Source organism: Astatotilapia calliptera, chromosome 5 (assembly GCF_900246225.1).
Source record: "Astatotilapia calliptera chromosome 5, fAstCal1.2, whole genome shotgun sequence".
NCBI classification, from domain to species: Eukaryota; Metazoa; Chordata; class Actinopteri; order Cichliformes; family Cichlidae; genus Astatotilapia; species Astatotilapia calliptera.
Window position 1 is genome coordinate 11,586,011 of NC_039306.1, and position 26,968 is coordinate 11,612,978.

Genomic DNA, 26,968 nt, shown 5'->3' on the forward strand with positions numbered 1-26,968 from the left:
TTAAAAATAATGTTGCTCATATAAAACATAATCCAGATGTGAGCCCAAAGCTCAGGCTTCAGGCTGCTCTAAATGCTCATTTCACAGTTTTTTTCTACTCTTCAAGTCAAGTCTTGTTTGTCTCTCTCAGCCTGTTCCTGCAGGAACCAGGGAAGGTGCAATGATGGCATTGGAGGATCTGGACAGTGTATCTGCAAGCCGGGCTGGGAGGGCAATCGCTGCCAGAACAAAATAGGTGAGATTTCTTCTTGAATGCACAAAGATATGAGACCCTGATCGGGTTTTAATGGTCAACAAAGCTCATGAAAAGAGCCACTGGTTGGTACTGAGGTTGTAAAAATTCTAAAACATCTACAAATGTATGATTTTTGTTTATTATTTCTTAAATAAAGCTCACAATTTTTTTAAACAGATGGATACCTTGGTAACCATTAAGGCATGGTTAAATTATCCCTAAACCAAGCCCGTGGTCATTTTAAACCTTAACCAAGTTATTATAAAACAATGAATCTGAGGTGCTTTCTTTTATTTTGTCATGTATACTGTTACAGTGGTGAATATTTACTTTAAATAAGGTCGGAGTTGCAAATAATGAGGTGAGTGTCTGTAATACCTACTGTATGAGCAGACTATCTTCATGGCTTTGTACACAGGTCGGGCATAACATTATGACCACTGACAGATAAAATGAATAACACTTATTATCTCTTCATCATGGCACCTGTTAGTGGGTGGACTATATTCGGGATAAAGTGCACATTTTGTCCTCACAGTTGATCTGTTAGAAGCAGGAAAAATGGAGTCGACTGCATCAGAGCAGCTCTTATTGGGTGTTCCTGGTCTGCAGTGGTGAAACAGTTACAGGGTCATGGGCAGCCAAGACTCACTGATGGGAAGTGAAGGCTGACCTGTGTTTTCTGATCCAACAGATGCTACTGTAACCTATCCTGCAGAAAAAGTTTGTTCTGGTTCTGATAGAAAGATATCAGGATAAACAGTTCATCACAGTTTGTTGCACATTGGGCTGCAGACCAGTCAGGATGCCCTTGGTGACCCCAGTCCACCACCAAAAGCACCAACAATGGACATGAGAGCATCAGACCTGGACCACAGAGCAATGAAAGAAGGTGCCTTGGCCTGATGAATCACACACTATGGACTGTGGGACAAAGTTAAGCCTCTGGAGGCAGTGTAATGCTTTGGGCAATGTTCTGCTGGGAATCCTTAGGTCTTGCCCTTCATGTGGATGCTACTTTGTTAGGTCCCACCTACCTAAGCACTGCTGCAGACCATGTAGACCCTTTCATGGAAACAGTAAATGGTTCAGTAGGATAATGTGCGCTGCCTGCCTGAGGAGCAGAGCAACGAGTTTGAGGTGTTGATTGCCTGTAATTTCCCAGATCTCTCTGATAACCATAGCACACTCTCAGGGGTCCAAGTCTTGATGGGTCAGAGCCAATGTTCCCTCTAATTTTTAATGTATCTGAGCGAACACACAAACTCCCTGAGCGATCCCTTGGACCACTGTGAGCGACATCAGACGTGTGTACTGTGGTTACGCCGGCATCCAATCCAGCCAAGTTACATGGTTTATTAAAATAATTAAATTACAGCATTTACATTTATGTTAGACTACTTTTAATCAACTGCTTTAGCCCACTTACAATGAAAATTAAAAAAAAAAATCTAGTCATTGACCTGTGTAGTATGTTAACACTATTTGAAGTAAAAATAACTTGAACTCCAATTTTGAGAACACAACTTTCTTTCTTTTTTAATTTTTTTTATAAAGCTCTGATATGTATTATGAGTCTGTGGTCTGGGAGAGAGTCCTGTAACTCTGTCTGCAAACTACAGTATATAATGGCCAATGTTGGGCAATTAATTATATAGTTCTTCAAAAAAGTAACTCAGTTTGGGAAACAACAAAGTTTTTTGCAGCTATTTCTTTTAAATGCAGCCAAGGCATTTTTAAATAAACATTTCAAACTATTTACAGAACAATCAGCTGTTCTGCATCAAATCTGACGACACACAAATTATTTGTGCCACTCCAAAAAACAATTTCTGTCCACTATGAGATAAAGGAGAACAACAGCCTGATACCTGCAGGCCTGACAACAGGAGATGTGTCACTCCTATAACATTCAGCAGTCGACTCATTGTTCTGACACACACAACAAAACTATTGACTACACTACACACTAACTACACATGATTTGCGCTACATGTCTCAAATCTCTCACGTCTCAAAACACTCCTAAAACTTACCCCCGTTTCTTAACAACTAGATGCCACGTTGCCATATCATTTTTTGATTGGTCGACATGGTACTTTTTTGGACGAATAGGAAAGGGACAGGGGGGTGGGGTTTGTTTTTGCTCACAGGCGGAGAGTGATTTCGAGCTTTTTTTCCTTATAAAACGCCGTTTTTACAGTTTCTTCCCGCAGTAAATATAAACAACGACAGTATTCAGGAAGAAAAACAAACATTGCAGATATTTTTATGATAACTCTGGTTTTACGTGGCCTATCAGCACAATTTAAAAACTGTTATAAAGTCCACACTTTTTCCGTGAATTGTTCCGTCTGTCCTGCTCACATCTCCAGTGGTTGTACACGTTGTCATTAACGTGGCTTCACTCCACATCAGCCACGCTGCTTTGCCAGCTCAAACACCGGTGTCGGCACATAAGGACGCTGTCATAGCCTGTTAACGACGTTGATTGGCTGCGTATATACACATTATTGGCTGAACTATGGGATAAGGTGTTCTAATCCCATATGGGAGCAGCCAGTCACTCACTGACTAACACTGCAAAACAGAATTGTTAAAGTATTAATTTTAATTTCAATTCAGGTTAGTTTTTTTGTGTGCAAAGCAGATTTTCTGTGCGCAGAGACCGTGCCAGCAGTGCGCAATTGCGCACGTGCCGCAGCTTAGAGGGAACATGGGTCAGGGCTGTTTTGGCAGCAAAAGAAAAAGGTCATAAGGTTATGCCTCATCAGTGTATGTTGTCATTTAGGGGGGAAATTGTCCCTAATGTCTTATCTCAGAAGCTCCACCCATCTGCTATAACTATTCTCCACCTTAAAGAGACAAGCTTTCCCAGATGAATGTGCCTGATCCCATCTGCCGGTGGATCACTGACTTCCTGACGGACAGGAAGCAGCATGTGAGGCTGGGAAAGAATGTCTCGGACTCCCGGACCATCAGCACCGGCTCCCCTCAGGGCTGTGTTCTTTCTCCTCTGCTCTTCTCCCTGTACACCAACTGCTGCACCTCCACCCACCAGTCTGTCAAGCTAATCAAGTTTGCAGATGACACCACCGTTATTGGACTCATCTCGGACGGGGATGAGTCTGCCTACAGGAGGGAGGTTGAACGTCTGGTGTCCTGGTGCAGCCACAACAACCTGGTGCTGAATGCCCAGAAGACAGTGGAGATTATTGTGGACTTCAGGAAGCACACAGCCCCACTCCCCCCCATCATCCTGACTGACACCCCCATCACCTCTGTGGACTCATTCCGCTTCCTGGGTACCACCATCACCCAGGACCTGAAGTGGGAGCCCACCATCACCTCCGTCATCAAGAAAGCCCAGCAGAGGATGTACTTCCTGAGGCAGCTGAAGAAATTCAACCTGCCAACACGGACGATGATGCCAGGGCTCTAGACTAACTTTTTGACATGGGCGCACCGGTACGCCTAACTTTAAAAATTTAGGCGCACTCAAATTTTTCAACCGCATCGCTTAACACCGCAGTTTTACATGTGCACTTTCTTTGGGGGGGGGGAAGTCCATACAGACAATATTAATTTCTAAATTATTAACTAACAAACTTGTGCTTAAAGTGCTTTGTCAATATTGTAGAAAATGTTAAAAACTTAATCATCATCTTGGCCTCCTCTGACGACCTGTTTGCTGCTGTCTGCTGCTGAAAGGCCGTGGGGAGAGGGGACACTTGGGCAGTGCATTTACTGCAGCATATAATGTGTTTTCTGGATACACTGTGCTTTTTCAGCATTCAAATATTGATGGCACCGTGTCAGAGCACTGGCTATGAATTTCAGACAGATCAGGCCTTAACTTAACAAAAAAGTTATCAATAGTTCTTTTCATCTTTTCTTATTACCCACAGCTACAGTACATCCACTTCTCTCAGGCCTAGGCTGCTCACTAGGGCTGAGTATCATCACTGATTTCTTTAATCCATTCAATTCCGGTTCTCAAAGTCCTGATTTGATTCAATTTAGCCTCAGACAGTCAGAAATATTATAATTCTGATCATTTATCAGTACTGATACACATGAGACTTCATCAGAATTGTGAAAATCACAGCAGATGCCTTTGTGTGAAAGTAACTGAGAATAAAACACAGGAAAACATGAAGGAGATTTTCCTGGTCTGGCTTTTTATAGCAGATAACCTTAAAAATATTCTGTAATTTTGCATAATTTTAAGAAATTTAAATTTCTTCAGTATTGAACAGCAGAAATTAGGCTTTCTTGTCCGAGGTCATTTAAGTGAAAAAAGAAAAAGCGCTGTAAACAACGCTAGACTGGTGGGTAATAAGCGAATGAATAATGCAGAAAACAGATTTGAGACGGGAAACTGTTCCTGAAGTACAGAGAGAGAGAGAGCTGTGCAGGAAGTGTGATTTTTATCGTGGTGGAAGCAAAACAGCAAAAGTCAGAGGGAATTCATGACGACATTGATCAAATGTGAAGCGCAGTTTGCTGCTTCTTTTGCTGTTGGCTCGGTGAATTTTGGTTGGAGAGAGGCAAAACCTGCAGCTCAGAATCAGCGCAAAAAGACGTAAACACAGCGCGGACCCGAAGAATCGCTAAGCTCCGACAGCGTGTCCGTGTTCAGGCCGTCGGGTGAGAAAGCCGAGAAAGACGAAGCTGATTCTGATGTGTTGGGTCCGCTCCGTGTTTAGGTCTTTGTGTGGAATCCGTTAATGAATTGATATCGCTTTATTCAAGCTACTCACCTCTCTCTTCCACCTGCACTTTCAACTGGACCACGGCCAATCAGAGAGGTCCCGCCCCTGACTATCTCTGATTGGTTTAGTCCACGATAGGGGCATAATGTGTGTCTGTTGTTGACCACACGGAGAGTTACAGAGATTTTTTTTTTGTTACCGGAACAGTTGGTCGCACCTGTGCGACCAAATATTTATTTTTAGTCGCACCACTGAAAAATTTGGTCGCATTTGCGACCAAATTGGTCGCACTCTAGAGCCCTGGATGCAGTTCTACACTGCAATCATCGAGTCCATCCTCACCTCCTCCATCACCGTGTGGTACGCTGGAGCCACTATCAGGGACAAACAGAGACTGCAGCGTGTTGTGCGCTCTGCTGAGAAGGTGATTGGCTGCAGACTCCCATCTTTGCAGGACCTGTACACCTCCAGGACATTGCGGCATGCAGCTCGGATCTCAGCTGACCCTTCTCACCCTGGACACAGTCTGTTTGACCTGCTCCCCTCAGGCAGGAGGCTCCGGTCCATTCGCACCAGAACCTCTCGCCATAAGAACAGTTTCTTCCCCTCTGCTGTTGGACACATGAACAATAACCGTATGACTGTCCCCGCCACTAACACATGACCCTACGCTGTGTTCACTGCATCATTCCATGTTTGGCACTGATCACCATCTGCACTCATGTATATATCTTTCAACGTAGCACTCTTAATTCTTATTCTCATGTATATATCTCATGCATAGCTCATGCACATATCTTTCTACGTAGCACTTTTAATTCTTATCCCTACTTTTATTTTTTCATGTCTATTTAAGTGCTATTTATGACACTATGTTTGCACTGAAGCACCGCAGCAATTTCCTAATGTTGTAAACCTGCTCAACATTTGGCAATAAACCCCATTCTGATTCTGATTCTGATTCTAAAGGGCTTGTTAAACTAATAAAAACAACTTAGGGCTATCCTCAACATTTTAACCAGTTTTTCTCTGTTCCAGCCAAACAGTGATGAGATACGATGAAAACCACATCTGAGTGACTCATTTTAGTTTCAGTTAGGTTTTTGGCTTTTAACAGTTAAGAAGATAATGAGATACAGCAATGACTTGTTGCTTTTATCTTTGCTACAAAGCTCTTCTGGTCTGTTCTGTCTTGTGTTATAAAACGAGCACAGCCCTTTCATTTACAGCCAAAACTCATTCGCTGTTTAGATCGTCTTGAGCCAGACTTTCATCAGTAAGATTTATAAAGAGGAGCTTAAAGTCATGATGTGAAACGATCATGAACAGCTGCAGCTTCCTTTGTCTCCAGATCCCTCAGCATCTACTACCTGGTCCACTTTTGGCAGTGTGTGCTTGAGATGTAATTTAATTTTTAGCTTCGGCTCTCTTTCAGTAGCTTCTGTACTCGTCTCTGGAGATATGCGAGCCCGTTGCCAACTGCACCTCTTTTTGTCCTTGTCCAAACCTCCACCTCACAACGGAGAGGCTGCAGGTCAGCAGGGACCAGTGGTTCTTCCTGTGAGACTACCTTTATGGTCAAAAACACCGCCAACCTCCTCCTGTTTTTTGTTTTCAATGTATTTATCGTTAATTTAGATGCAAAGACAGTTTAATAAATGCATGATGTTTGAGTGCATGGATAATCATGTTAAATAATCTATTTCAGTATTTGATCAACATAATTCCAACCATGTTTTTTTTTTTTACTTAAGACTGCCCATTAAAAAACACAGAAAACCCCTAAAATTTGGGTGCAGTTCGTTTCCAGTGTTGCTACTGCTTTTAGATCACTACATGGAAATCATGGTATGACTACTTGGATGTAATTTGCTGCAATTTCACCAAAGTCCTTGAACGTCACCAACTTTCAAGGAGAGGAATTACCCCAGTGATGAGAGTCGGCTCTCCAGCGACAACCCAGAGTCCAGAGAGGAGTTTTCAGTGGAGGAGTCAAAGTTTCCAAGTCGAAAAGCAGTGCATCAGGCCGGGAGTGTGAACAAGAATATGAGTGTCATTTGTTTTCTTTTTTTTTCTGTAACACCTGAGGCATCTGAAGAACATTCGCTGGAAACTACCTGAAACTTGATGTTGTGCCATCATGCCAGGAGATGATGGCAACACAGTCTTCACTCAGATTAAGACCTACTTTGGATTTGGATCCCTGAGACCTTGTCTTCTTGCTCATAACGAAATTCAAATTTAAGAGACCACAGTGTAGGAAGTCCAAGTGCAAATGGTCTATGCAAACAAAACGAGGATTCTGGATCCATGTTGAATGCTTTTGTTTTCTGAAAGTTTCTAGGTTGGATTCACAAAAACATTCCTTAAATAAACCTGTGAGTTTTATCTTAAAGCCCTGTTTACTCTTGTTAGCTAAGCCCTATTTACCACATAAAGAACTTGAAAAACTTATCCATGCCTTCATCACTCCTCATTGGACTATTGTAACTCTCTTTACCTGGGCCTCCTCTTAATCGGCACTAGAAAGCATGAGCTCATCACCCCATCCTCGCTAACCTACACTGGCTTCCCGTCAAATATCGCATTGATTTCAAAATCCTTCTGCTCACTTTTAAAATTCTAAATAACCTGGCCCCTAGCTACTTAACTGATCGCCTCTATCCGTACAACCCAAAGAGAGCACTAAGATCCTCCAGCCAACTGCTCCTAATGCAACCAAGGTCTCGTTTAAAAACCAGAGGTGACCGTGCATTTGCCATCGCTGCCCCTAGACTCTGGAATAATCTCCCAGTCGAAATCCGTACTTCGGAATCAATTCAATCATTCAAATCCCGTTTAAAAACACACTTGTTTAACTTAGCTTTTGAAACAAATTAGTTTGACCTTCATTCGGCCTGCCTTACACCATGTAAATGCAATTTTAAGTATAATTGTACTATTTGTTCTTTGTTCTGCCCGCACTGCGGTTTTATTGTGAAGCACTTTGATGTACACTAGTCTTTTAAATGTGCTATATAAATAAACTTTGACTTGACTGGATTTGACTTGTTATCTTCTACTGAGATAATTCCCCCGTCTGCCTTTCTAGGCTCAATCCCAGAGGAGTGCCGGCAGTGCCACGCTCAGGCTGACTGTGTGCTAGGTGCTGGTTGTCTGTGTAAACCGGGATTCCAGGGGAATGGCACCTTCTGCACTCCAGAGCCACGTGAGTGTTGTCCATTGTTTAAAAACACACATCATCCTAACGGTGGTCATGCAATAATAGATTTAGAAGAGATTAGAGTGCTTTGTAGTCACAGAAGTAAGAGGAAGCTCTGGTAAGTTTTGATCATCCGGGTCCAGCTGTGGTTCCAATAAGTAACTCGTTGAGATGAAGAAAATTCACCTTGAAGGTGAAAAACCACCTCTGAGATTTGCATGCAACTATAGGCTACAAGGCTGAAATGCAGCGGTCCAGGTTCAACTCTGACCCATGGTGTGTCTTCCCTTGCCCGCTGTCCCCTGACTTTCCTGTCTTCACTGCTTTCTATCCACGGTTAAGAAAAATAATCCGTAAATCTAATATTAATAATGCAAAAATACACTTTAATATGTACAATATGCTTGAACCAGGTTCCCCCCCTTTTTTTTGTTTCAGTTCTGCTTTTATTCAAATTCAACAAGGTGCTGAAACATTGCTCAGAGATTTTAGTCCATGTTGACATGATGCCATCAGACAGTGTAGTTTCAGACTGCTGTGGGACTTCATGCGTTAGACTGAGCGTTCCCCCTCCATGAAACTTTTTCCACTCCCAACATGTAGATCTACAACTGCTACATGTCATTAGAATCCTTTAAACCATCACTGCAGGCTTATTCCAGGGGCTTGTTCGATTGTCAGGGTTTTCTCCTGAACACTGTAGGGTCTTTACTTCATAAAGTCCCTTTAGGCAACTGTTGATGCCAGTTTCCTAAAGGTACTTGGGGTAAATAAACCTGCATTTCATTGAATTTTTCAGGTCTTAATACCACTTGGTTGTAATTTACGAGTGACTGCAGTGTTTAAATCACAAGGATGATCAGATACTACACCAAAAAGTGTAGCATATGATCACCTAACAACCACTCATCAACAGGGATCGGTCGAGATTGGTGGTTGTGTCACATCCACTGTTGTTTCTGCTACACTCTGACAATGTTTTACTTTTTCTAATACAACCCGAAACAGCATGACATCATCAGCGTCATACAACATAAACAGCAGCCATTCCACAGTTCCTTTTTTATTTTATTAACTCTGTCTACTTCCACCCTTGATTCTAGTTCCCACAAGTTTTCTTGCACACCAGCTACTCACCTCTGTAAATGTATTCCCCAGTTTCCCTTTATTTCGTATTAGATTGTGTTGAATTCTTCCCAGTCAGCTGTTCTAACTTTCTGTTAGTATTCTTGATATATTGTTTTGTTTCCTTCTAGTCCTAGGTTTCTTCTTTGTGTATCCCCTTGTTCCTCTTGTGTTTTGTTTCTTTAATTAGCTGACCTCAGTCTGGATCAATAATCTTGATTTTTAACTGTTACCCTGCTGCGTCCTGTGCTTGGATCGTCTCTTCTGAGCTGGTACAGTAAACACTTGGTGCATTTAAATGGCTTCAGTGAATTAAGTTTGAAGGCTCCAATGATAGTAATTTATCTCTGATTAAAAGATAACAGAACCAGGAATGTGTTGGTGGAGAAGAGACAAAGTATATTCACCTGTTAGTCTTTGATGGCTGATTTGTAACTTATTAACCCTGGCATTGCAGTACAAGAGGCCAGTTCAGCCCTTAGATTAGAGGAAGATTAGCCTCCCTGGCAGTGAACCAGGGGGTCTAATTAAATCAGTTTAATTAGCTTGCCCAACATTTGAGCATATGCAAGTGATAAGCGTCCATGTGATTCATTACAATACTGGTCAACACTTGATTAACCTTACAATCCAGAGTTTTTCAGCATACAAAAAAGAAAATGGTGGTGTGCCCCGCCCCACCCCAACCAGGTTTTGGCCTCCCTTCTAATCAAAATAACAAAGATTGTAAAAAATCAATTGTTTCAGTAATTTTTTAAAAGCATAAACATTTTTTTTTTTTGGCCCTACTGTTGCCATAATCCCTTTTCATTTATAGTTTTTATCCCTTATTATTTTCTTTGACTACAGTAACCTGTCATTCTTTCTGTAAATGTTCTTGTTGTGCACATTAGCAGACTGGCAGAATTAATCAAACTGTTTTTGGAGCATTTTAAGAAAGAGCTCTGTGACAGTTTGTTTTTCTTAAAATATTTTCATCCTTCTAGTTTTTCAGTATCAGATTTGTTTTCTCTCCTCAGTGGCACTCCTGTTCTGATTGATAATTTGGTTGCTGTAGAAAAGCATCAAAACAGTTCACATTTGTTTCAGGCTCCAGATGTTGTACATGTGGCGAGCTGATGCTTACCTTAAACTGAGCCAGCATTTATAATGAATCAGATGACAGTTTTATTAAAAACACTCTGCAGCTCCAGACCTTTGCTCCGAGTACAACGGCGGCTGCCATGTGAATGCGGACTGCAACCAGACGGGACTCGTCGTCAACTGCACCTGCCGCAGTGATTACCAGGGAGATGGCTACTCCTGCAGTCCCATTAACAGGTCGGTGTGGCCTTTCATCTTTGTCTTAAATACGTTTTTTTTTCTGGCTTCCTTGTTGCCTTCATTAAATCAACGTGAGGTGTTTACTTTTGGGGACGTGACATCAGGCTGTTTTTCTGTCTGCTCTCCAGATGTACTGAAGAGCCAAATGGTGGCTGCAGCGACTTTGCCTCCTGCAAGTTCACTGGTCCAGTGAGTAAATGTTTTTCATCTTTATCCAGTAAAATCTGCAGCAGTGCAGCAAACGTCAGCAAAGAAGTGAATAAAATTTCATTTTTTTTCTTTTCAAGTTGTTTAGAGTTTAATTAAATTAAATCTGATTATACTAAATATACAGGAAATGCATCATATGCTAGTTCAGACTGAGAGTGGGATATAGAGCAGAAGTAGTAAATATTGAAATTGTCAGATGTCATCTATATGAGAAAAAGCCAAACTATAAAAAATGCATCATTTGTGTGCATTCATTTTGTTGAGTGGAGCTGAATTAAATTGATTAAATTAATTGACTTAAAAAAACTGAAAACTGGGAATTACATTAGGAGATAGAATTTAATTAAGTCTTATTAAGTTTCATATCTCAAGTTGATCATCTTTACCTGGTTATTATAGCTGTTTCAAAGACTCCCAACTGAAATAAATGACAAGCACTTCATTAAATGGGAGGAATTACTATGGCTGCACATTTGGCAGTCGGCATAACCAAGAACAGGATTTCCAGCTATTATACTGGAAAAGCGCAAAGGAGAACTTGCTTAAATCAAAGCACAAATCTTAAAACCCGTTCTCTGTTCGCCGTCTGGGGTAGTGGGCCGGGAGGAGGAAATGGCCCTCTGGTCGGGGTCTGGGCTGGTGGGTTTCCCTACTGCTGCAGGTCCAGGTGGTCCCCCAACTCCGCTGGTGCATTGGTGGTTCTCTGTGTCTGGGGCTGGGTGCTCAAATGCGTAGTGGATCATTCCCGACAGCAGCTTGGCTGAGCCGGGCCCCCTTGGCTTTGTTGGGCTGTTTCTGGGGGTGGGGAGCCCTCAGGTCTATTTGGCCCGGGGCTCAGCTCACACAGGTGTACAAACAGGTACTCACAGACACACATTATGTGTCATGTATCATTAATACTGTGTGCTGCTCAGTAGCATTTAATATTTATTATTTACCGCTATTTATGCATATGTTGGTTGTTGCCGTGGTTTCCATGCTGTGTTGTTTTTTGCTTGTTTTTTTCAGCAGATTTTCAGTGTTTTTTCTCTCTCTCTTCCCTGTTTTTCTCTCCCTCTCCTTTTGCCTACTTTCTCACCAACTTCTCTTTCTTTCTTTATTTCCGTCTTTTGCATTCTGATTGTAATAACTCATAAAATTTAAAAACCTAATAAAAATCAAAATAAATATGAGTATCAAGTGGACCAGTATAGCAAAAGCCGTAATGGTAGACTTTGGAAAATAAATCTGCTGGGCATTTAGTTTGGCCTTCAGACAACAACCCTGATTGCTACACTTCCAGACAGGACAGGCAATATATATGTGTATATTACAGCACAATTAAGTGCTCTATTGGTGCAACCTAAACTGAAATTAAAGATCTTATTTGTGGGGTTATTCCAATTCAAGCACTGCTGGGTGCTGATGCAGAACTTAATCGATTTGGATAACATTTTTTAAAAACATGGCTAAGTACACTGCTAAAAAAATTTACTAAAACTTTTTAATCATAGTATAGCATCATATCATTTAAACTTCATAAACTTCTTCTATTGTTCTTCTCAGCTAAGTACCAGAGGGGGTTGTTAATCACTTTCAGCTGCTTTGGTGTTAATGAAATCAACAACAGATTCACTAGAGGGACAACGGTGAGACAATCCTCAGGTTTTATAGGTGTGGGCCACAGGCGTATTTTTCTGTCCATGTCTTTTCGGACATATACGTTTTGCATGTAGCTAGGGTTCGTGTCACTACTACTACCATGAGCAATATTGGCATTTGTCATAGAATACCAGAATTGGCAGCTCCACCAGTGGTGCCCTGTGCTTTTCACGGATGAGAGCAGGTTCACCCTGAGCACATGTGACAGATGTGAAAGGGTCTGGAGAAGCTGTGAAGCTGAGAAGATTGTAATGCTGCCTGTAGCATCTTTCAGCATCAGAATTAGAATACTTTAAAATGGCCTGCATTTGTATAGCGCTTTACTTGGTCCCTAAGGACCCCAAAGCACTTTACATGTTCAGTCATCCACCCATTCACACACACACACACACACACACACACATTCACACACTGGTGATGGCAAGCTACATTGAAGCCACAGCTGCCCTGGGGCGCACTGACAGAGGCGAGGCTGCCAGACACTGGTGCCACCGGGCCCTCTGACCACCACCAATGTGGTAAATACTTTATTAATCCCTGAGGAAATTATGCAGTTACACTTGCTTCAAGACAGTAAGAACAGTAACTAACTTAGCTAAATTAAATAATACAATATATTACAACGTTTCAAAATATAACAAAATATAACAAATTAGCTCAATTAAATATTGCAGTATATAAGACAAAATTCATATATGTGGCTAAAATTGTTGTTACGGTTTGGAGGAGGACTCAAGCGCAGGACTCCGGGCTCAGATGCACACAAGAAAGATTTATTTACAATTCACCAGGTGTATATACAAGAAGGTGCGGGGGGGGGGGGGGGGGGGGGGGGAGTGCTATGTACAGCTGCGTGAGGGAAAAGGAGCTCAAGGGAAGTCCAGGGGAAAAGCATGCGTTCTTCAGGTCATCCACACACACGATCACTGGCTGCCACTAGGGAATCACACGGGGGGAAAATCCAGGGAGCTCTGTAGACAGGGAGACGGGGTTAAATACAACGCACAAAGGAAACACACTTAACTCGACTTGCAGTAGCTTCACTAACGCGTGGTAGACAATGATCCAGCGATGAACAGCAGTCACCTCCTGGCTTAAATGCTGATCATCTTAATGAGACCCAGGTGTCTCATCTCCTGAGGGCATGAACCCACAGTGAGTTCCGCCCCGGCGACAGAGAAGAGGAGAGAGAGAGGAAGAGAGAGAGAAACAGAGCGTGCTGATCAGCGTGCAGCTGATCTGCCTGGCCGTGACAATTGTACTGTAAACTGTTGAACTTTGTCATTTTGTTATTTCTCTCTAGAGGATGTGCAGATATTAAGGATGTGTGTACTGTGCATTAGATAGAGGAGTTGTACCACCACAGGCACAGGAATGATTTCCTGCATTGTGCAGTGGTGCATTTGGGTAATCTCGGTCTCTCACTGAACATCAGTGTTGGGCAAGTTGCTTTGAAAAAGTAATTAGTTATAGTTCAACAACAAAACTATCGACTACACTACACACTAACTAAACAAGACAACACACTAACTACACACTCCAAACACGCTAAACATCACAAATCTCTCATATCTCAAAACTCTCCCTCTCTTTTGCTCTCTCACCGTCAGACGTTAAAAGGCCTCTGAAAATAGAGATGACTCTGGCCCTTCCTGTAAAGTGCAGTGGTATTTTTAATCCAGTCCAGTTTATTGTCAATGTGTTCTCCAAAGTATTTATAGTGCTCCCCAATGTCCACATTGATCCCCTGGATTGAAACAGGGGTCAAAGGTTTCCTGGTCCCCCTAAAGTCAACAATCAATACTTTGGTCTTTATCACACTGAACTGCAGAGGATTCTGCTCACACCATGTGACAAAGGAGTCCACCACAGCGCAGTACTCTGTCTCATCACCCTCACTGATGCATCCAACCACTGCAGAGTCATTAGAAAACGTCTGAAAATGGCAGGTCTCTGTGAAGTGGCTGAAGTCTGTGGTGTAGAGGGTGAAGAGGAAATGACAGCCCCTCATGTTCCCACTGTGTTGCTGATCACCTTATCAGACACATAATTTTGAAAATGCACATATTGTGGTCTTCCTATCACCTAACTAACAATCCTCAACAGTCCTCAACTCAGAGGAGATGCTGGTAACTGAACTGAAGGGGATCCTGGTGTGGCCTGACTATAAGTTGAATGAGGATGGTGGTGAAGAATGAGTCTTTCCAGTGTCTTCATGATGTGGGAAGTCAGCACTACAGGTCTGTAATCCTGGGGGCCACCGGGACGTGGCATCTTTGGTACAGGAACGAGGAATGACGTCTTCCATAGTACTGGAATCCTCTGCAGACTCAGACTCATCATAAACAGTTTATGAAAGACTCCACAAAACTGGGGGGTACAGGTCTTTAGGACACAGAGACTGGACCCCACCTGGTCATGCAGACTTGCGTGAGTGGAGTCTTTATGCCACTCCACATATCTCTTCATGCTATTCTATTGGAGTTTCCACTCTAGCTTTCTCCTATAATTGTCCATAGCCTCTCCCCTTCAATAATGCCTGAACCATTCTCACCTACTCTCTATTGCCCTGAAGGTCCTCTTTTTGTCATTGAGGAGGGCTTTGATGTCCTTAGTCACCCATGGCTTATTTGCATTAGATAAGATAAGAGATAAGATAAGACTACTGATCCCACGGCGAGGAAATTTGTGCTTTACCACAGCTCAGGTACAGATAGCAGTAGAACACAAAGAGCATACCAAAAATATAAAGAAATACAAAATAAATGAATAATAAATAAATATTAATAATAATAAAAAAACAATATATAATACAATATATACAACAGTAGCTGAGGTTCTACGTACATGCATATGTTACAGGCCTTCGATGGGGTCTGTTTTTAAACTGTTTTTTAACAGAAAAGCAGAGACAGGAGACATCAGTTGCGTTTGGTCTGCAGGCTCTTCCTCGTCTGATTTATTAACAGAGTTTAACAACGTCCTTTTCTTTTCATTTAGATGCACACATTTCTCTTTTAACAACACAAACATTCAATTAGGTCCATAGCTCAAACCCTTTTGGTTACCTTGCACTCTCGCAAGAATAAACCTACAAAATAATCATTGTATATGAGTGTCCTTTACAGTAAATCTGTAACCAATTCTACTGCATTTCAGCATCAAAAACATTTCTTTTTTTTTCTTTTTTTTCTTTTTTTTTTTATTATTTATTATATTTTATTTTCAGATGTTACAGACGGGACAGACATGAGTGAGAGATAGGAAAGGGAGAAAGAAAGAGGAAGGAAAGGAAAAACAGAAGGGGAGAGGGACAGTGAGAAAGGGGGGGAGAAAAAAAAATAAAAATCTCCTGGATCACCTGTTGAGAGAAGAATAGAAAACAAGCAAAAAAAGACAAAAAAAAAAAACAAAGCAACATACTAAACACAACACCGTCGCATTAATCTAGCTAGGTGTAAACAGCAGTAAATACTAAATATTCAATGTTGTTGTGCAGCACGCAGGACAGATGTGCTTCGAAGTAGCAGCCAAGAAAGGTGTAATTTGGGTCTACGAGCAGTGAACACCCGTGTGCATACCTGTGTGGATCAGCGCGCTTGTATTCCAAAGGTTTCTCCATGTAACGATCTGCTAGGGAGTGTGGGGGGGCCACAGCCCCGTCCTCCAGGGTGTGAAGCAGGTATGGAGGAGATCAAAACTCCAGACATCCAGAGGCCCCCAGAACACAAGAGACCATGGAAGACCAACAGAGGGGCAGCCGCGCCACTGTTCCAGTAAGAGCTGAGGAGAGTCCCAGATGAGGGTTCACTCAGCAGCCGCGGAGCAGAAGCCAGGGGGAGTTGCAGTGACGCGCCCGTGAGCTCCGCCGGCCGCCAGCTGTGCCTGAGTGACCGAGCCCCAGGCCGAGAGGCCGGGGGCACCCCACCCCCGAAGGGGCCCGAGCGAGCCCCAGGCTCCAGGCCCCGATAAGCGGCCGCCAAGGAGTGAGCCGGTGTGTACCTGGACGCCCACCCCCAGACACAAAGAACCACCAACGCACCGACACCTGAGGGAGTCCGCCACTGGCAGGGGAAGTGGTGGTAGGTGGAGATAGGCCTCCAAACCTTGGAGGGCCTGAGGTGTCCCCAGAGAGGTGGCGTCTGATACCCAACCTGACATATAGACACAGACATACAGGCACACACAGACACAAACATCCATTCCCCCCCTCATGCTCTCATATGCACTCACTCCACACTCAACCAACGTGGAGACAGACATAAAGAGACGCTGTACACATGATCACACTCCCCAAGCGTACTCTACAAACCAGGTCTAGGTACCCTTGCTCCTGGAGGGGGGAACTGCACCCAGACCCAGGTGGTGTTACCCTTTTCCCTGCGGTGGGGAGAGGCAGACCACCCCGACTCCGTAGCAGCAGGGAGGCCCCACACTCCAGACCGCAGTCGGACGGCCAACTCCACCTAGCCCTCCCGCTCCAGCAGGCCGCAGAGAATGGGGGTGGGAGAAGACTCCAAACCTCCCTCCACCCGCTCATTGTAGTGTTGATGCATGTGTGTTCTAAGGTGCAATTAAAACCCAGGAGGGCATGGAGCTACCTGCATCAAAAACATTTCTGTGCAGCACCACTAACACTGCAATTAACCCGCTTATATACGGTGGCCCCTAGAGACAAAGCACATGCAAACTCCAAAACACTTGCAAACTCCAAAACACATGCAAACCCCAAAACACTTGCAAATTCCAAAACACAACGGAAAGTGCTCCAGGACGCTAGGGGCAGTGTTGAGCTTCTGTTACCTAGTAACTACACAAGCCAGGAAGTACCAATGACCGGATTTGGGGTCTGCAGCCTTAAAGGCCGCATTTTAAGGCCGATTACGTCACAGCGATACGACCAAGGCTGCTCGAAATACGGCCCTCAAATGCGTCCTTAATTTCCCTGAATTTTAAGGATGGGTCGGCATAGCCTTCATGGCCCAACATATCCCAGACTTCATAGCGCGGCGGTGGTGTGGATAATTTGACCGCAGCACACCTGCACCAGGGTAAACCTCCGCCTACCCAGTCCTGCTTTACAGGTGAAAATAGAGCAAAAGGACCACTGAGTCTTTGACTTTATTTATTTTCTGCTGTGTTTTACTTGCATCTATTTGAAAGACTGAGTGTAAACACAAAAAATATTTTATTTTATGTGCTGGAATGTGCAGAAAATAGGTTTAAATAATAAACAAATCTCTTCCAGTCAGAGAATGTTGCATATAATAAATTTTTTGCTTGATGCATAAAGTTAAAAGATTAAAACTAATAAAACAAGTTAAAAAAAGAGGTTTTTCCATTTGATTACATTTTGTATGATGGATTATGCAGAAAAAGTAGAATTGGGCTGAAAGTTCTATCGCTTTATCACCTCTTCAGGTTGTAAATCGTGTTTTTAAAAAGTAACTAAGTAATTAATTACTTTTGAAAATAAGTAATCAGTAAAGTAACAGGAATCTACAAAGATTTAAGATGGCGGCGCGCACAGACGCAGCGGCCCGGAGCTCCTACACTTTTGCACTTTTGGTGGTACTGTGTATTATTTCACACAGTCTGGGGTTACTTCAATACAACAGAGATGATCTACTACAACTAAGCCGTGGAGATCTTCAACTAACATCCGAGTATCTCATCCCCCCGGAGATTGTTAAGCAACCCCCGGGGCTACCCGCAACAGCAAGCCGCAGGAGGAGACGTTGCGAGCGGAGGCAGAAGAGAGGCAAGCGGGGAGGCCTGTGGGCACGGCTAAAGACTAGTCCGTTTAAACCACCACTCCCGATCATATTCCTCTCCAACGCCCGTTCAATCCGTTACAAACTGGATGAAATACGACTGCAGATCGCCACTCGACGGACTTTTAATAACTGTTCGTGCATGATTTTCACTGAAACCTGGCTGGACAGCGCCATTCCCGATGCGGCTATCGATCTAGCAGGCCGCACCGCCTATCGAGCCGACAGGTCTGCGGACTCGGGTAAGAAGACTGGCGGGGGGCTGTGCATCTATATTAACAACCTTTGGTGCACGAACGTCACGGTAACGGAAAAACTGTGCAGTACAGAGGTAGAACTGTTGGTGTTAAAGTGCCGTCCATTCTATCTCCCTCGGGAATTTTCTGCCGTTTACATCTGCGCTGTTTACATTCCACCAGATGCTAATGCTAAGCTAGCGTTAGCACAATTGAGCAGCAGCATCAATAACAGCCTGGTAGCACACCCGGACAGTGTCTTTATTGCGGCTGGGGATTTTAACCACGCGGACCTGAAATCTGTACTTCACAATTTCCACCGTAATGTGAAGTGTGCTACCAGAGGAGATAGAACGTTGGACCAGGTGTACGCCAACATGGCGAATGCGTACAGAGCCCAGGCTTATCCCCACCTGGGTCTGTCAGACCATCTCTCCCTTCTGCTACACCCAATATACACACAAAAGATCAAGAGCACTGGGATTACAACCAAAACCGTGAGAACATGGCCGCAGGACGCTATTCCGATGCTTCAGGACTGTTTCCACTGCAGAGACAGGGATGTATTCAAGGTGCAGGACACTGACAATCGTGTCGCATTGGACAGTTACACCTCCACTGTCTTGGACTACATCTGTTTCTGTGTGGACAATGTAACAACTTGGAAACGATTCCGTGTGTTCCCTAATAATCCACCCTGGATGACACATGGAGTTCAACAACTTATTCGAACAAGGAACAACGCTTTCAAATCCGGGGACCAGGAGGCATACAGTGCTGCCAGGGCCAACCTGAGAAGAGGCATCAAGACTGCCAAGCAGCAGCACAGGAGGCGTATCGAGGCCAGGTTTGAGAACAACACAAACCCAAGGCAGGTCTGGGAGGGCATCAGGGCTATCACGGACTACAAAAGAAGAACACCATCACCCTCAGCCGACAGTTCTACTCTGGCTGAGGATCTAAATCTCTTTTATGCCCGTTTTGACAGGGAGAACACCGACCCTGTCCTGTCCCCTCTCCCCTCAACCGACCCTGCTCCGGTCCTGAGCACTCATGAGCTGAGGCGTGTGTTCCGGAGCATTAACACCAGGAAGGCGGCCGGGCCGGATGGAGTGCTGGGCCGGGTGCTAAAAGACTGTGCTGCGGACCTGGCGGACGTCTTCACCTCTATATATAACACCTCGTTGTCCTGTTCACTGGTACCATCCTGTTTCAAAGCAGCAACCATCGTTCCCATCCCAAAACAGTCAAATGTCACATGTCTGAACGATTTCAGACCTGTGGCACTCACCCCCATTCCCGCCAAATGCCTGGAGAGACTGGTCATTAAACACATCAGAGCTGCTTTTCCACCATCCCTGGACTCGCACCAGTTTGCATACAGGGAGAACCGGTCAACCGAGGATGCGATCGCCACAGTGCTGCACACATTACTGAAGCACTTGGAACACAGGAACACCTATGCACGGCTCCTCTTTGTAGACTACAGCTCGGCTTTTAATACCATCCGGCCATACAAACTCCGTCCCAAACTCCACCAACTGGGACTTAACTCCTCTCTGTGCAACTGGATTGTGGACTTCCTCACTAACCGTAGACAGAGTGTCAGAGTGGGTAAGAACACCTCTTCCACCCTTGTGGTCAACACCGGTGCCCCTCAGGGGTGTGTTCTGAGCCCTCTGCTATACACTCTCTTCACCCATGACTGTATTTCCTCCTGCGCGTCCAATCTCATTGTTAAGTTTGCAGATGACACTACAGTGCTCGGACTTATATCCAACAATGATGAGACAAACTATAGGACAGAGGTGCAACAACTAGAGTCATGGTGCCACGACAATAACTTGGTCTTAAACACCAAAAAGACCAAGGAGATCATTGTAGATTTCCGGAAGAGGGGCCATAACAACCATCTGCCTCTCTTCATTGGCAGTGAGGCGGTGGAGAGGGTGAGCAGTTTTAAATTCTTGGGGGTAACTGTGACCGAGGACCTGTCCTGGGGCAACCATATCACCTCAGTTGTACGGAAGGCCCAACAGCGCCTCTACTACCTGAGGAGACTGCGGAGCGCACACATTCCCAGATCTCTGATGTTGAACTTCTACAACTGTGCCATCAGCAGCGTTCTGACGTATGGATTTCTAGTGTGGTTCCCCAGCTGCACCAAGGCCGATCAGCAAGCACTCCAGCGGGTGGTGAAAGAAGCTGGCAGAATTATTGGAACAAGTCTGCCAGAGATCAGTAATATCTTCCCCACTCGCTGTCTGAGGAGGGTGCACAGTATCCTGCGGGACCAACATCACCCTGCGCGCCACCTTTTCCATCTGCTGCCCTCAGGGAGAAGGTACAGGTCTATACAGGCCAGAACATCCAGACTGGCCAACAGCCTGTATCCACAGGCTGTGAGGCTCCTGAACTCTCTGCCCCCCTCTCACGGACAATAACCATATCCAACTTCTTAATAGCAATGAACTGGTCTGCATTGGTGCATCATATCTTTATTCTCTTCCCCCTCCTGCCCCCCCCCCCCTCTTTCTTAAATAGATAACTATCATATCTGATATATCTCACAGTACAATAATATTGAATGGGTTGCATTGTTGTATTTTGTCATGTTTCTCAGGTCTTTGTCTGAATTTCTACGAACATTATTGCTAAGGATTGTCTTATTGCATTGGAGTCACACTGGGTTAAATATGTACACTTGGGTTTTAAGGGGTATTTATTATTTTCTTCTTTTTTTTGGGTTGTATGGAAGCCCCAAACGCAATTTCATTGTTCTTGACAATGACAATAAATAAATAAATACTAAATACTAAATACTAAATTACTTTTTGGGGGAAGTAATCAGTAATTAGTTACTGATTACTTTTTTCAAGTAACTTGACCAACACTGATCATATATCCACAAACACAACCAGCTGAAAGTCAGTGATGCTGCTCAGTTTGCAGTCCTGAATATCACGGCACAAGCAGGATTCACTGCACTGTTAATGTTAGCTATGTTATATTGCTGCCTCTGTTCGGTGGTGTCGAGCCAAACAGACTTTAACGTGTTTGAACGAGCTGACGGTTCACTCGTTAAGCTGAAAGAAAGATGCTTTAATCACAGGAGTCACACATGTGTCCACTGTACCATCTGGGAACTCTTCTTGTTTCGTAATAACACAAACACTAAATCCTCCTTCTTTTGTGCTGTTTTGTAGCAATGTATACACCTGAGACCGAGTATGAGTTCACTGTCTCAATGTCTTCTTCCTAGATGTTCACCAGTGTTATAGGAGGTGACTTCTTCCTGAAGTCTATGACCATCTGATGCGTCTTGATAGCGTTGATTTGGAGAGCGTTGGTCTCACCAGCTGACAAAGTCACTGATGACCCCTCTATATTCCTGATTGTTTTCATCTGATATGCATCCAATGATGGCTGTGGTCTGTTGGTTAGGTAGTCGATGGTCCATGCAGTCAGCTGTTTGCCCACTCCGGCTTCCTCCAGCTTCCGTCTCAGTAGTGCAGGCTGGATGGTGTTGAAAGCACTGGAGAAGTCAAAAAACATCATCCTCACAATGCTCCCTGCCTGCTCTAGGTAAGAGAGGGATCAGTGCTACTGACAGCATTATCCAACCCGATTCCAGACCAGTAAGCTAACTGCAGGGGGTCCAGGCTGGCTCTGTTGTGGGTAGATGTGTGGATGGGGGTGAAGCAGGGTGGTGGTGTGAGGAGAGCTCAGGTAACAATGACATTCCACCAGGAGAGGGGCAGGACAGCATTTGGAGGGGGGTTGATGGAACCTGGGGGGTGGGAGAGGTGATAAGGTCAAGAGCCAAATCTGTTGAAAAACAGATTCAATTCATTGGCCCACCCCCGGTCAGCAGACACTGTGGCTCCTCCATTGTCCTTGAAGTCTCTCTTGGAGAGTACAAAAGGATCCTCGTGTCCTTGTCTCCATGATTGAAAGCCCTCTTCTTCTCGTTCACAGGGCCTTCAGTTGTGGGGTCACCGGTTTATTGTTTGAGAAACACTGTACCTTCTTGCTAGGCACAGTGTTGTCAAAACAGAAGTTGATGTAGTTGGTGATGCAGTGGTTGAGGCCATCAATGTCCTCATCGTGAGGCTTGCAGAGTTCTGCCAGTCTGTGCATTCAAAACAGTCTCTCAGCATCTCACTGCATTCCTTGGATCACACCCTTATCACCTTCTTCGTTGGGAGTTTCCTCTTCACCATGGGAGTGTAAATGGGTTGAAGAATGACCAGGTTGTGGTGTGTGTGGCTAAGCGGGGGGAAGGGTGATGTGCTGTGGGTGATGTGCTGTAAGCCTGCTTTGTGTTGGCAAACATGGTTCAGGGTTTTTCTGTCCCTTCTATGGCAGGCAACATACTGCGACAAGTTAGGGAGAGTGGCAGATAGTGAGGCGTGATCGAAGTCTCCAGAGATAATAATGAGGGATTGCAGATGTGCCATCCCACGGTTGTGGGGTGACCGTGGCTCAGGGGGTTGGGAAGCGTATCTGTAACCGGAAGGTCGCCGGTTCAATCCCCGGCCTCTCTGTCCTGTGTCCTTGGGCAAGACACTTTACCCTACCGCCTACTGGTGTTGGCCAGAGGGGCCGATGGCGCGATATGGCAGCCTCACTTCTGTCAGTCTGTCCCAGGGCAGCTGTGGCTACAACCGTAGCTTGCCTCCACCACCACCAGTGTGTGAATGCGAGAGTGAATGAGTAGTGGCATTGTAAAACGCTTTGGGTGCCTTGAAAAGCGCTATATAAATCCAATCCATTATTATTATCATTATTATCTGTAGCTGAGAGACCGTGGAGTGAATGTACTCACAGGTTGCCATAGCGTTGGCCGAGTGCGGAATGTAAACAGTCAGCACAATAACGTGAAAAATCCCTGGCCAGGTGGTATGGCCGAACGCTAACCGCTAACAGGAAATAATTTCCCCTAGGGATCAATAAAGTATTCTGATTCTTTGGTACAGCGCTGTTCCTTCACAGTGATGTGTCCCGGGTTACATCATCTCTCATTGATCTTCATTGCTAGTCCCCCACCTCCCCTCTTACCACTCTCCACTGCGCTCCACTCCGCTCTAACCAGTTGTAAGCCATCCAGAGTTACGACGGGGTCCAGTGTGTGGTCTGTGAGCCATGTCTCAGTGAACAGCAGGAGGCTGCTCTCCTGGTACTCCCACTGCAGTCTGGTTAGCGCCATTAGCGCTTCCATCTTGTTGGGTAAAGATCTTACGTTACCCATGAGAATGGATGGAATGTTCAGTTTGTACAATGGATAGTCTTAGCTGAGACAATGGAGTTGGTGCAGAAGGTTATGTAGTCAGTGATACACTCAGTAAGCCCATTGATGTCCTGACCACGAGGCTCACAGTGTCTCCCAGTCTGTGAATCTCAAAACATGAATCAGGTTATGATCTGACCTACCCAATCGGGGGAGGGAGGAGGAACTGGATAGCCCTTTTTCCATGAATACCTACTCAGATCAACTCGCTACAACTCGACTCGGATCAACTGGTTTTCCATTCAAATCCAGTACTACCTAGCCTGCATGGTTGTTGTCATAGCAGTGTGTCCAAGTGTCCCGTGAAGTAATTAACATGAACGTTACAAAAAAGGTGGGTGTCTGGACAAGAATATACCTGCTGCTCGGACTGTGGCTTTTCACCAGACTTGAGCACCATGGCATTATTTTTGTAGCCATTTCCGTCATTGACATGTTTCAAAAATGGCGGTTTTAATTTTTGTGAACAAGACGCTCTCATGGCTCATCGCATGACACTACTGACCAGCCAATTGGTGATATGCAGTCTGACGATGCCACATCGGATTGCTTGGAACCTCGAGAAAGTAGGTACTAAAAAAGTACATCTTACTGTTGGGTTTATCTAGGCACAAACCCCACTGGAACACAAGCCCAAACTGCACAACAAATCAAGACTCTTTTGTCTTTTGTCTTTTTGGCTTGCAAGGGAAGTCAGTCAAGGCCAAGTAATGCTCCCTTCACCTGTCCTTTAGCCAACTTCAACTGATTCCTTCACTACAGCCCTTTTTATTGTCAGCAAGCAATCATTCATGAATATGCAATTACAAATACATGTGACATTCTTAAGCAGGCATATCTGAACAACATCAGTGTCTGTACAGGGAGTGCAGAATTATTAGGCAAATGGGTATTTTGTCCACATCATCCTCTTCATGCATGTTGTCTTACTCCAAGCTGTATAGGCTCGAAAGCCTACTACCAATTAAGCATATTAGGTGATGTTCATCTCTGTAATGAGAAGGGGTGTGGTCTAATGACATCAACACCCTATATCAGGTGTGCATAATTATTAGGCAACGTCCTTTCCTTTGGCAAAATGGGTCAAAAGAAGGACTTGACAGGCCCAGAAAAGTCAAAAAAAGTGAGATATCTTGCAGAGGGATGCAGCAGTCTCAAAATTGCAAAGCTTCTGAAGCGTGATCATCGAACAATCAAGCGTTTCATTCAAAATAGTCAACAGGGTCGCAAGAAGCGTGTGGAAAAACCAAGGCGCAAAATAACTGCCCATGAACTGAGAAAAGTCAAGCGTGCAGCTGCCAAGATGCCACTTGCCACCAGTTTGGCCATATTTCAGAGCTGCAACATCACTGGAGTGCCCAAAAGCACAAGGTGTGCAATACTCAGAGACATGGCCAAGGTAAGAAAGGCTGAAAGACGACCACCACTGAACAAGACACACAAGCTGAAACGTCAAGACTGGGCCAAGAAATGTCTCAAGACTGGTTTTTCTAAGGTTTTATGGACTGATGAAATGAGAGTGAGTCTTGATGGGCCAGATGGATGGGCCCGTGGCTGGATTGGTAAAGGGCAGAGAGCTCCAGTCCGACTCAGACGCCAGCAAGGTGGAGGTGGAGTACTGGTTTGGGCTGGTATCATCAAAGATGAGCTTGTGGGGCCTTTTCGGGTTGAGGATGGAGTCAAGCTCAACTCCCAGTCCTATTGCCAGTTTCTGGAAGACACCTTCTTCAAGCAGTGGTACAGGAAGAAGTCTGCATCCTTCAAGAAAAACATGATTTTCATGCAGGACAATGCTCCATCACACGCGTCCAAGTACTCCACAGCGTGGCTGGCAAGAAAGGGTATAAAAGAAGAAAAACTAATGACATGGCCTCCTTGTTCACCTGATCTGAACCCCATTGAGAACCTGTGGTCCATCATCAAATGTGAGATTTACAAGAAGGGAAAACAGTACACCTCTCTGAACAGTGTCTGGGAGGCTGTGGTTGCTGCTGCACGCAATGTTGATGGTGAACAGATCAAAACACTGACAGAATCCATGGATGGCAGGCTTTTGAGTGTCCTTGCAAAGAAAGGTGGCTATATTGGTCGCTGATTTGTTTTTGTTTTGTTTTTGAATGTCAGAAATGTATATTTGTGAATGTGGAGATGTTATATTGGTTTCACTGGTAAAAATAAATAATTGAAATGGGTATATATTTGTTTTTTGTTAAGTTGCCTAATAATTATGCACAGTAATAGTCACCTGCACACACAGATATCCCCCTAAAATAGCTAAAACTAAAAACAAACTAAAAACTACTTCCAAAAACATTCAGCTTTGATATTAATGAGTTTTTTGGGTTCATTGAGAACATGGTTGTTGTTCAATAATAAAATTATTCCTCAAAAATACAACTTGCCTAATAATTCTGCACTCCCTGTATTCTGTGGGTGTGTGTTTACAGCTATACTATACATAGACATACAACCTTTCAATGAACTAAAACTGTGTGTATGAGGCATGCAGAAAAGCAGAACTAAGTGTCTTGCTAAATGATAAGAACAGGAACTTGCAATAGGTCATGTCTCAGACGAACATTTAAAAGTGTGAAGTTTTGCACTTTTAAGAAACACAACAATCTAGTTCCTAAAGCTATAATGGAAATTATAACGCCGAGGCTGCTTCCTCTCATCTCATGGTACACAAGTGCACACAGAATCTTATCAGACCAAATAAGGATATCCTTTTTATCAGCATACAAATGATTATATGTTCCTAAGCACAAATGACAATATAAAAAATATCAATTCCAACACTTACCAGGTACTATGACCTAATGGAAAATCATGAAAACCGTGGTGAACCATACAGAGTCGATCTGAGAAGCTACTAATGAAACGGGCTTATGTGTGCTTGATTATAAACCGTAGGTCTAAAATTCTCTCCCCTCAGGTGGGACAGACCACATACTGTGTGAAAGTTGACAATGTAGCGTCTAAGGTGACATGTTGAAGTCACCCGAGATAGCAATGAAGGCACATGGAGCTGTGGGGTTAGCAGGGGGAGGAACATGGACTGCCAACAAGCTCACATGGATAGATTCCCTGGGCAAATAATATGACCTGAGTTCAACAGCATAAAGTTCAGTGTCTGGGCAATAAATCCACTCTTTGATTGTAGGTAAGCAAGTACACCACCGGTTGTTTAAAAAAAAAAGGCAAACCCCCTCCTTTC

General features: G+C 44.1%; 1 protein-coding gene across 3 annotated transcripts in view; it reads left to right on the forward strand.

Annotated features, from left to right (window-relative positions):
* stab1 (stabilin 1) overlaps nucleotides 1–26,968 on the forward strand; it is a 183,689-nt gene that overhangs the window by 102,157 nt on the left and 54,564 nt on the right. For all 3 annotated transcript variants that reach the window (XM_026167240.1, XM_026167243.1, XM_026167242.1), the window contains 4 exons: nucleotides 131–235; nucleotides 8,042–8,158; nucleotides 10,465–10,597; nucleotides 10,729–10,789. In XM_026167240.1, the coding sequence (XP_026023025.1) occupies nucleotides 131–235; nucleotides 8,042–8,158; nucleotides 10,465–10,597; nucleotides 10,729–10,789 (416 nt within the window). The remainder of the gene's footprint in view (nucleotides 1–130; nucleotides 236–8,041; nucleotides 8,159–10,464; nucleotides 10,598–10,728; nucleotides 10,790–26,968) is intronic.